Below are 12,911 nucleotides of genomic sequence, written 5' to 3' on the forward strand. Positions count from 1 at the left end.
GTTGATTTTTGTATGCATTGATAATTGTAAATAAATAGTGTAAGTTACCGTGTTAGACTTACGAGAAAGTGTGGTTAATATATTTACAAAATACAATATAGTTATAATGTTGTGATTAATGAACTTTACGAAAGGAATGCTGAACTAACAGTCTTATGGGAATAAATAATTTATATAATAAAAATAATTATTGATTATAAGTTTCCGAGCAATAGGCGCTGAAAATTGTTTCTTAGACTAGAAATTATCATTTCTTATTAAACGTTAATAAAGAAAAATATATTAAAATTATCTCAGGAATAACATGATTTTATCAATAAAAAATCTTTTCGGTGCAGTATCGAAAGTAAATAAAATAAACTTATATAAGAAAGTCTTATAATCAGCCTAATTACTTATTTCAAATATTTAGCTGGACACCATCTCAGGACGGGTGTTTCTGGACACACTGGCAAGGTTAGTATGAGTACCATTGTGACCATAAATGCAGGTTGGTGTGAAGCTCTGGCTAGGCCTGCATGTACAGTAATTAATGTACTGGTCTGCTAGTTTTAGAACTGGCTCGCCCAGAGTTCAAACACTTGCTATGCGAGTTATTTACAATCTTGTCATTACGCCTGTGTCTTGGAGACACATCATAAAGGAAACAGTTGCTTGTGAAGATTAGATAGCATGTAGTGGAATCGGCTGTTTGAGGTAGAGGAGAATGACTCATGGAATCAAATGACGCAGATGACCTAAAGAAATTTAAAAAAAAAAAATCAGTCGACCTAGCTAAACAGCCTGAGGATGTAAACACCATGCACAGTTTTTAAGAGTGGATATAATAGTTTACTAGAGGCCAGAAATCAGTAGAGCTTGTCGATAGCATACGTTTCTCCCTACTCTACTTATGGTTTCGGGAAATAATCCATTACATAATTCTGAGGGTGTATTTTTTTTCTCCATGCATATGCATTTAGAAGAACAATGTGTATACATCGAATGGCGTATTTTAGGCAATAGAGTGTTCTTTAATGGTGGATTGCAGATGAAATATAGTTATAACCAAGTAGATAGGCTTCAAAATAACACAGCAGGAAAGGAGATATCTAGGGAGGAATCAGGAAGATGGGACACAATAAGGGAGTGACCATAGAAGGACGAGGAAGAGGGACAAAACTGGAAGGGGAATCAGGATAAGGGTACACAGCAGGGAAAGGAAGTGACCAAGAAGAAACAAGAATGGACACAGCAGGGAGGGGAAGTGACCAGGAAGGAAACAGAATGAAGGGACACAGCAGGGAAGGCAAGTGACCAGGAAGGAAACAGGATAAAAGGACACAGCAGGGAAGGCAAGTGACCAACAAGGAAACAATGAAGGGACACAGCAGGGAAGGGAAGTGATTAGGAAAGAAAAAGGAAGTTGACACTGATGAATCATAGAGGCTAGGAGGTATTCTTTCGGTGTTAGAAAAGCAGAGAAAAAAATACCAGAGGCAAAAATCATCCATGCGTTTAAAAGTAAACGCGACGTAGATTTCACAAACCAATATAAAAAGATAGACCCGAAAAATAAAGTTCAAACCCTTAACCCTCTAAAGCAAATCATGGTCATTAAGCAGAAGTTCATTATCAAAGTAAAAATATAAAATTTTATGGCCGTTTATAACGCAGAGTTGAGGTAAGAGGTGATTTACGAAGTGTTAGAACCTTTTGCATTATTCACTGTGTATAACTTCCAACATTATCATTACCATTTGACAGTTATCTGAACAGTTTGCTTCTATCACAAATATTCTGCTATCGTATTTATATTACAGCAACTTTAGAGATACTATAATCACAGTATAGTGGAAACTGCTTATATGTCCATCAGTTGCAGTCCAAATCATATCCGTAATTCATTCCAAATCATGGGCTACAGTTCACTGCAATTTTTTGAGAAAGGGGAAATATGCCGGAAATTAGGCAGAAAATGGATCACTGGAATTTTAATCCTCGATACAATGTACAGGTAAAATTCTGTAGAGCTTGGAATAATTCCCGTAGTTAAAGTATTGTACTTAACTAAGTATCTGTCACTCGTATATGTACATATGTTTTATAATATTCACAAAAGGAAAGAACGTTTTAGGAGGCAGGACAAATCGGTGATAATTAAAATACTCTCATCACAACACTAATTTTTTATTCAAAACACTGTTAATCTGAAACAATAAATAGTGGTAGATCCCGGGAAGAGGATGTAGATACACGAGTGTAACTTTCTTCCTTCGTGTCGGATCCAAGTGGCTCACTGTCAACAGTAGTCAAGAAATAACACATTTTGGGGAAAATGTTTCGCTCTGTGAGGAGATTTATCACATAATGACTTAAAAAAAAACTACACAGAGCGAAACGTTGTTCAGGTAAAGACCTGACGTGTGTGTTTTCTTCCTTGATGATAAAGTTTTCCTTATAAGCGAAATCTCACATTTTCAGGACACTTAAAATACGCTTTACATAAATAACACTACTGTGAATGGTTTTTGACATTGATATGAGGAAAGTGAAATTGGAAAGACCTGAAACACTTGAAGAATGACAACTATCAAGACTGAAGCGACCTCTACACTCTCCGCCAATTAATTGTAACAAATTGTAGTCATAAACTAGTTTCTGGGAATTGCCGAATTGACATCATTTGTGATGTTCACTTCTTCCATTATTTTTTGAGTCTTCAGACACTTCTGGAAAATAAAGAAGAAAACGCGAGGTTATAAACTTTGACAAGCTCAATCAAAATTCTTTTCGTTTGCTACAAGATACTCAAGCTCTTTTAGCAGTATTTAAGTCAAGACTCGTAAGTTAATGCTGTTAGTACACTGACCGCTGTTCAGAAGACGGACGAGGAGTCGCTCCTCATTACATGTTTTCCAAGTACTCTGTGGAAACAATGAAACACGTTAATATAATAACCATACGATAAGAACCCAGAGTCAGAAATGTTAAGCTCACAAGTTCAGGTCAAAGAAAAGAAGAGTTCTTGGGTCTGGAGGTGGAAGCTAAGTCCTGCCCTCCTCCATCAACGGATCTCCCTGGGGATAAGGGGTTAGTATCTCCGGAATTTCCAGGGTTATTGCCCTTTCAGATTCACGTGTGTGCACATTACTTAATTAAGAAAAAATTAGATTTCATACCTAAGGTATGATTTTCGATAATGAATGTTATTATATATATTTGAACTTCAGCAAAATACAGTTCCTAAATAATTCGTAGCAGACACAATTTAAAATGTTTAGACTAACTGATCCACTTTTACCATCATCACCTTTTAAAGTTAGTAAACAAAAGTCTTTCACATAAAATTTCATTAAGATGTATCAACTTAAAGCTTTTTATCTATCTAAATTACTTAAGGTTAAAAAAGTTACAGTACGACCTGTTAAACTTATGAAAATTTCGATGATGGAGGTGTTTCTGTAATGCCTTAAAGAAAACGGGGTGTGTGTGTGTGTGTGTGTGTGTGTGTGTGTGTATGTGTACTCACCTATTTGTGGTTGCAGGGGTCGATTCATAGCTCCTGGCCCCGCCTCTTCGCTGATTGCTACTAGGTCCTCTCTCTCCCTGCCCCATGAGCTTTATCATACCTCGCCTTAAAACTATGTATGGTTCCCGCCTCCACTACGTCACTTTCTAGGCTATTTCACGGCCTGACTACTCTGTGACTGAAGAAATACTTCCTAACATCCCTTTGATTCATCTGAGTCTTCAACTTCCAATTGTGACCTCTTGTGTCTGTGTCCCCTCCCTGGAACATCCCGTCTTTGTCCACCTTGTCTATACCGCGAAGTATTTTATATGTAGTTATCATGTCTCCCCTGACCCTCCTGTCCTCCAGTGTCGTCAGGCCGATTTCCCTCAACCTTTCTTCATAGGACAATCCCCTTAGCTCTGGGACTAGTCTTGTTGCAAACCTTTGCACTTTCTCTAATTTCTTGACGTGCTTGACCTGGTGTGGATTCCAAACTGGTGCTGCATACTCCAGTATGGGCCTGACGTAGATGGTGTACAGAGTCTTAAACGAATCCTTACTGAGGTATCGGAACGCTATCCGTAGATTTGCCAGGCGCCCGTATGCTGCAGCAGTTATCTGATTGACGTGCGCCTCAGGAGATATGCTCGGTGTTATACTCACCCCCAGATCTTTTTCCTTGAGTGAGGTTTGCAGTCTTTGGCCATCTAAACTATATTGTGTCTGCGGTCTTCTTTGCCCTTCCCCAATCTTCATAACTTTGCATTTGGCAGGGTTAATTAAACTCAAGGAGCCAGTTGCTGGACCAGGCTTGTAGCCTGTCCAGGTCTCTTTGTAGTCCTGCCTGTGTACTCACCTATTTGTACTCACCTATTTGTGGTTGCAGGGGTCGATTCATAGCTCCTGGCCCCGCCTCTTCACTGATTGCTACTAGGTCCTCTCTCTCCCTGCTCCATGAGCTTTATCATACCTCGCCTTAAAACTATGTATGGTTCCCGCCTCCACTACGTCACTTTCTAGGCTATTCCACGGCCTGACTACTCTGTGACTGAAGAAATATTTCCTAACATCCCTTTGATTCATCTGAGTCTTCAACTTCCAATTGTGACCTCTTGTGTCTGTGTCCCATCTCTGGAGCATCCCGTCTTTGTCCACCTTGTCTATTCCGCGCAGTATTTTATATGTCGTTATCATGTCTCCCCTGACCCTCCTGGCCTCCAGTGTCGTCAGGCCGATTTCCCTCAACCTTTCCTCTTAGGACAATCCCCGTAGCTCTGGGGCTAGTCTTGTTGCAAACCTTTGCACTTTCTCTAATTTCTTGACGTGCTTGACTAGGTGTGGATTCCAAACTGGTGCTGCATACTCCAGTATGGGCCTGACGTAGATGGTATACAGAGTCTTGAACGAATCCTTATTGAGGTATCGGAACGCTATCCGTAGGTTTGCCAGGCGCCCGTATGCTGCAGCAGTTATCTGATTGATGTGCGCCTCAGGAGATATGCTCGGTGTTATACTCACCCCCAGATCTTTTTCCTTGAGTGAGGTTTGCAGTCTTTGGCCATCTAAACTATATTGTGTCTGCAGTCTTTTTTGCCCTTCCCCAATCTTCATGGCTTTGCATTTGGCGGGGTTAAACTCAAGGAGCCAGTTGCTGGACCAGGCTTGTAGCCTGTCCAGGTCTCTTTGTAGTCCTGCCTGATCCTCATCCGATTTGATTCTTCTCATTAACTTCACATCGTCCGCAAACAAGGACACTTCTGAGTCTATCCCTTCCATTATGTCATTCACATATACCAAGAACAGCACAGGTCCTAGGACTGACCCCTGTAGAACCCCACTTGTCACAGGCGCCCACTCTGACACCTCGTCACGTACCATGACTCGTTGTTGCCTCCCTGTCAGGTATTCTCTGATCCATTGCAGTGCCTTTCCTGTTATGTGTGCCTGATCCTCTAGCTTTTGCAGTAACCTCTTGTGAGGAACTGTGTCGAAGGCCTTCTTGCAGTCCAAAAAAATACAGTCGATCCACCCCTCTCTTTCTTGTCTTACTTCTGTCACCTTGTCATAAAACTCCAGTAGGTTTGTGACACAGGATTTTCCTTGCCTGAAACCGTGCTGGTTGTCAATTATACGCTTGTTTCTTTCCAGGTGCTCCACCACTCTCCTCCTGATGATCTTCTCCATGACCTTGCATACTATACACGTTTGTGATACAGGTCTGTAGTTTAGTGCTTCATGTCTGTCTCCCTTTTTAAAAATTGGGACTACATTTGCCATCTTCCATACCTCAGGGAGTTGCCCAGTTTCAATTGGTGTGTTGAAGATCTTTGTTAATGGCACACACAGTATCCCTGCTCCCTCTTTAAGGACCCACGGAGAGATGACGTTGTCTGGTCCCACCGCCTTTGAGGTGTCAAGTTCGCATAGCAGCTTCTTCACCTCCTCCTTGGTTATATGTACCTCATCCAGAACGTGCTGGTGTACCCCTCTGTTCTGATTTCCTGGAGTCCTACTGGTTTCCACTGTAAATACTTCTTTAAATCTCGTGTTGAGCTCCTGACATACCTCTGTGTGTGCGTGTATGTGTGTGTGTGCCCTGTGTCCTCGTAGGACATACCCCTTAGCTCCGCGATTAGTCTTGTTGCAAACCTTTGCACTTTCTCTAGTTTCCTTACGTGCTTGGCTCGGTGTGGGTTCGAAACTGGTGCTGCAATGGGCCTAACGTACACAGTGTACAGCGTCCTGAACGATTCCTAATTAGGATGTCGGAATGCTGTTCTTAGGTTTGCTAGGCGCCCATATGCTGCAGCAGTTATTTGGGTGATGTGCGCCTCACGAGATGTACCCGGAGTTATACTCTAAGATCCTTTTCCTTCACAGAGGTTTGTAGTGTGCGTGATTGTGTGTGTGTGTGTGTGTGTGTGTGTGTGTGTGTGTGTGTGTGTGTGTGTGTGTGTGTGTGTGTGTGTGTGTGTGTGAGTGTACGCGCACGATCGTGCGTGCGCTCGCTCGCTTAAATAGCATTTATAAACAAACTGGACAATCCGCAATCAAAATAGGGACGACCTTAATTAATTTAATTAATTAATTAATTTAATTAAGGGACGACCTTAATTAAATTAGAGACGAGACCAAGAGATAACTCACGCTTGCCCTCGCTTGCAGAACCCACCGTCCCCACGATGGATCCATCTCCTCCCATGTAACCTTGTATTCCTGCAGGTGGGAAATATGGGATGAGTGTCGAACTACAGATTTCAGGATGAGCTATACACTGTTAATATTTCCAGTAAGTTTAAACCCTGTCGACTGCACGTGGGTCATTAAAGATGAAGAAGATGCAATCCATTAGAGAGAGAGAGAGAGAGAGAGAGAGAGAGAGAGAAGAGAAAAAGACACACGGACACATTTCGCATTTTATTTTAACTCTTACTGAACATATTTCAACTTCTTATAATGAACATATGGTTCACTGAACACACATTAAGCAGCATCTTCAAGAATAAAGGATATAAAGCACACCTTTTATTTGTAATATGTGTGCGTCTTATCAAAATATATGTATTTCTCTTTTAAAATATATCTTAGAACTTTTAGAATATAAATTTGTTTACTAAAACGAAATCTTGAGAAATAAATCAATAACCTTCCCCCCCCCCTCTGGAACAATTCACAACAAACCCACAGATTGGAAATGGACTTGATAATAGTTCAAAACGGACCAAAACGTCGTCTAGTTTCCATATCCAATTGTTTGGGATAGTTGAGAATGCGATAGTTGGGATTGTTTACCAGTGCGAGCAGCGCCACCGTCGTCACCTGCTACAGACTGTGTGTCAGCGTACATGCCTCCCTCTGCAGCCACGTCGCCAGAGTAAACTGTGCACAACCACAACACGGAATGTAAACATTGTGTTTATTATTATTATTATTATTATTATTATTATTATTATTATTATTATTATTATTATTATTATTATTATTATTATTATTATTATTATTATTATTATATTATTATTATTATATTAACACATCGGCCGTTTCCCACTGAGGTACGGTCACCCGAAAAAAAAACAAATGCATCATCAGTCACTCCATCACTGTTTTGCCAGAGACGTGAAACATTAATATAATTATTAATTATTATTTTTATTACTAATTACTGTTAAATTCTTTTAAATCACTGAAGCCAGGGGAGGGCAATGCACCTGTAGAGTGTGGATTAAGAACCCTTCACCATCATCAGAGCACCCTTGAGGAATAGCCTGTGGCCTGGTGGCAAAAGCTCTCGCATCAAACGGTGAGGGGTCCGGGCTGGATTCCCGGCAAGGGTTGAAACATTGGGCGTATTTCCTTACACCTGTTGTCTATGTTCACCTCATGGTGAGCGAAAATCACACATGACGCTCTAAACCACGGGATCACCCGTGGGTTACAGCGTCATGTGTGATTTTCGCTCACCATGAGGTGGGCCAAAACGACATGGGTTAGAATCCTCGACTAGTCGCAGTGTTGCAATTGATTAATACCACTCGTTCGTGGTTACAATAATATATATATATATATATATATATATATATATATATATATATATATATATATATATATATATATATATATATATATATATATATATATATATATATACATATATATATATTGTCGTGCTTAATATGCAAAACTGGTCAGTTAGCAAGAACCTGTTTAAAATTAAGTCCATTCCAAAATTTCTCTTATATATTTAGAGATATATATTTTTCATTTATGTTAATATAAAAATTAATAATTTCGTACCAAAAGAACCTAACAAGCGCAATTTAATTAAACCTAATCCAACCAAATATAGTTTAGATAAGTTCACAATAATTTAATAATAAATAAACACAACGAAATATATTTTTTTCGTTAGGCTCACAACGATTTTTGCGAAATTATTGCATACACAAATTTTCGCTTGCCTTACTCGGCAAGAAGAGCGTTGCCATTTAAGCCAAAATCGTAAGTTTTACTTATTCTGCAGGACATATATACATACATATTCGTTACGACATATACATATATGTAGTAATGAATAGGCAAAACTTGCGATTTTGGCTTAAATAGCAATGCTCTTCTTGCCGAATTAGGCAAGCGAAAATTTGTGCAGCAATTTAGCAAAAATCATTCCGAACCTAACGAAAAAAAATGTATATTTCACTGTGTCTGTTTATTATGAAATTATTGTAAACTTATCTCAAATATATTTAGTTGGATTAGGCTAAATTAAATTCCGCTTGTTATAATAAGGTTAGGTAAGTTTTCTAAGGTTCTTTTGGTACAAAATTATTAATTTTTACTTTAACATAAATGAGAAAAAAATATATATTTAAACGTATAACAGAAAATTTTAGAAAGGACTTAATTTTACACGAGTTCTTGTTCATTGACCAGTTTTACTTATTCGCCACAACATATATATATATATATATATATATATATATATATATATATATATATATATATATATATATATGTATATATATATATATATATATATATATATATATATATATATATATATATATATATAGATGGGGTCCACCTCTGGTGTAAATTATATATATATATATATATGTATATATGTATGTATATATATAGATATTTATATATAGATATATATATATATATATATATATATATGTATATATATATATATATATATATATATATGTATGTATATATATATGTATATATATATGTATATATATATATATATATATATATATATATATGTATATATATATATATACATATATATACACACATATATATATATATATATATATATATATATATATATATATATACAAATATATATAAATATATATATATAAATATATATATGTATATATATCAGGAAGGGTGGTTGAGTGGCGATGTATATCAGAGAAAATTTAAATTGTTGTGTTAGACAAGATGCAAGATTAGAAAAATCGGACACAGAATCTGTTTGGCTACAGTTTCTCGAAGGTCGTGAAAAATTAATTTTGGGTGTGATTTATAGGCTCCCAAACCTTGATAGGGAGTGCGGTAGGCTGCTATGGGACGAAATTCATAAGGCGTCTATATATGAAAATGTTGTGTCAATGGGAGATTTTAACTTTAGACAAATTGATTAGAACAATGTGAGAGGAAATCTTGAATCTAATGACTTTCTTGATACGGTTCAGGATTGCTTTTTAAAACAGTTTGTGAAAGAACCAACTAGAGGAAACAATCTGCATGACTTGGTTCTTGCCAACAAAGAATCACTAGTTAATAATTTTGAGGTTAGTGATGAGCTAGGGGAAAGTGATTACAAATCACTTAATTTCAATATATCATGGAATTACCCAGATAACTGCAATCAAGTCGCTGTCCCAAATTTCCGTTTGGCCTACTTCATGGGTATGAGAAATTACCTGGGTAGGCCAAATTGAGATGAACTTACTATGTGTCAGGTAGCTGGTGTTGGTTGCCAATATGACGTATTTGAGAGCATAGTGCTAGCTGCCCAGACGACTTTTGTCCCGAGTAGGGATAAACAATAGATTAAAACATCTCATTGGTCAAAAGAGAGGCATATATAGGCGTATCAAAAGAGGGGAAGGACAGTTAAGAAATCAACATATTCAATTAAAGAGAGAAATAAAAAAGGAATAAGAAAAGCAAAAAGGGATTATGAGGCTAAAGTCGCAAGGAATTCGGAGACTAACCCAAAAGGGTTCTTTCAGTTATACAGAAGCAATATTAGGGACAAGATAGGACCACTTAAGAGTAACTCAGGTCAGATCACTGACAGTGATAAGGAAATGTGTGAACTTTTCAATACCTACTTTCTCTCAGTTTTTTCTCAGGAAGATACTAGCGAAATTCCAGAAATAATAAGTTATGTAGAACAGGAGGATAATAAACTATGCACGATTGGGGTAACTAGTGACATGGTCCTCAGACAAATAGAGAAATTAAAACCTAACAAATCCCCAGACCCTGATGAACTGTTTGCAAGGATTTTAAAGGAATGTAAAGCGAAACTTAGCAAACCTTTGGCTAATCTTTTCAATACATCACTACAAACTGGCATAGTGCCAGACAAGTGGAAAATGGCAAATGTAATACCTATTTATAAGCCTTACTTCCACAGTTAGTAAATTTATGGAATCAATAACTGCCGAAGCAGTTCGTAGCCATTTTGAAAGGCATAAATTGATATATGAATCTCAGCACAGTTTTACAAAGGGGTGTTCCTGTCTTACGAATTTACTAACTTTCTTCACTAAGGTATTTGAGGAGGTAGATCATGGTATTGAATATAATATTGTGTATATGGACTTCAGTAAGGTTTTTGATAGAGTTCCACATCAGAGGCTGTTGAGAACACTAGGCACACAGAATAGGAGGAGAAATTTTTTCCTGGGTAGAGGCATGGTTGGCAAATAGGTAGCAGAGAGTTTGCATAAATGGGGAGAAATCAGAAAGGGGGCACGTCACAAGCGGTGTTCCACAGGGGTCAGTGTTGGGCACCTTGTTGTTCACAATCTACTTAAACATAGATGAGGGAATAAATAGAGACATAAGCAAATTTGCTGATGACACCAAAATAGGCCGTCCAATTCATTCTAATGAGGACATTAGAACACTCCAGGATGATTTGAATAGACTGATGCAATGGTCGGAGAAGTGGCAGATGCACTTTAATACAGACAAATGCAAAGTTCTAAATGTTGTACAGGCAAATAACCATGCCACATATAAACTAAATAATGTAGATAATATTACGGATTGCGAAAAGGATTTAGGAGTTCTGGTTAACAGTAATCTGAAACCAAGACAACAGTGCATAAGTGTTCACAATAAAGCTAACAGAATCCTTGGCTTCATAATAATAAGTATAAATAATAGAAGACTTCAGGTTGTTCTTCAACTCTATATATCTTAGGTTAGGCCTCATTTAGATTATGCTGCGCAGTTTTGGTCACCGTATTACAGAATGGATAAATATACTGGAAAACGTACAAAGGAGGATGACAAAGTTGATCCCATGTATCAGAAATCTTCTGTATGAGGATAGACTGAGGGCCCTGAATCTGCACTCTCTAAAAAGGCGTAGAATTAGAGTTGATATGACTGAGGTGTATAAATGGAAAACAGGAATAAATAAAGGGGATGTATATAGTGTACTAAAAATATTTAGCCCAGACAGGATTTGCAGCAATGGTGTTAAGCTGGAAAAATTCAGATTCAAAAAGGATATACGAAAGCACTGGTTTGGTAATAGAGTTGTGGATGAGTGGAACAAACTCCCGAGTACCGTCATAGAAGCTACGACGTTGTGTAGTTTTAAAAATAGGTTGGATAAATGCATGAGTGGGTGTGGGCCTGGGTTCGATTCCCAGCCAGAGTAGAAACATTGGACGTGTTTCTTTCCACCTGTTGTCTATGTTCCCCATCAGTAAAATGGGTACCTGGGTGTTACTCGACTGGTGTGGGTCGCATCCTGGGACAAAACTGACCTAATTTGCCCGAAATGCAGAGCATAACAAGGGAGTTTCTATATAGTAGTATGTCATTGTTGCCAGCTAGGACTGTATACCCTGTTCATGTACTTGTAGTAAATAAATATATTATTATTATTATTATTATTATTATTATTATTATTATTATTATTATTATTATTATTATTATTATTATTATTATTATTATTATTATTATTATTATTATTATTATTATTATTATGAGTTAGACCTGATTAGCTTGTGCTACTAGGTCGGATGCCGTGCTCCTCCCTTAAGTGACGTGACTGACCTGACTAGGTCAAGGCATTGGCTTAAGCCATTGGGTGAATTGGACCTGCCTCGCATAGGCCAGTAGGTCTGCTGTAGTGTTCCTTCTTTCTTATGTTTTCATATATGTACTATATACATATACGCAGAACAACCGCTGTCAAGAAAACAGTGAAATTCCAAACGCTTTCGTGACTTCTCACATTATCCATGATAATGTGAGAAGTCACGAAAGCGCTTGGAATTTCACTGTTTTCTTGACAGTGGTTGTTCTGCATATATGTATATAGTATATATATAAGAACATAAGGAAGAAGGAGCACTGCGACAGCCCTATGCCTATTGGCATATGCGATCCTATTGCATATATATATATATATATATATATATATATATATATATATATAGATATATATATATATATATATATATATATATATATTGTGACCACGAACGAGTGATGTTGATCAATAACAACACTGCACTAGCCAAGGACTCGAACCCATGCTGCTTTGGCCTGCCTCATGGTCGGCGAAAACATATGACGCCCTAATCCACTGGACCATACGATACTTAAAATTAACGCATCCAGCTGAACTGAATGTTGTGCTCGC

The 12,911-nt window shown here is 37.6% G+C and overlaps 1 protein-coding gene across 1 annotated transcript in view; it reads right to left on the minus strand.

Moving 5' to 3' along the window:
• Nucleotides 1–2,153: 2,153 nt before the first annotated feature.
• Nucleotides 2,154–12,911, minus strand: part of LOC128691636 (uncharacterized) — a 36,759-nt gene continuing 26,001 nt past the window's right edge. Inside the window, exons 5-8 of the mRNA XM_070088760.1 lie at nt 7,289–7,375; nt 6,644–6,712; nt 2,852–2,906; nt 2,154–2,711 (exon numbers count right to left, since the gene is read on the minus strand). Of these exons, the coding sequence (XP_069944861.1) occupies nt 2,887–2,906; nt 6,644–6,712; nt 7,289–7,375 (176 nt within the window). The 3' untranslated portion in view covers nt 2,154–2,711; nt 2,852–2,886. The remainder of the gene's footprint in view (nt 2,712–2,851; nt 2,907–6,643; nt 6,713–7,288; nt 7,376–12,911) is intronic.

The sequence above is a fragment of the Cherax quadricarinatus genome, chromosome 26 (assembly GCF_038502225.1).
Source record: "Cherax quadricarinatus isolate ZL_2023a chromosome 26, ASM3850222v1, whole genome shotgun sequence".
NCBI lineage: Eukaryota > Metazoa > Arthropoda > Malacostraca > Decapoda > Parastacidae > Cherax > Cherax quadricarinatus.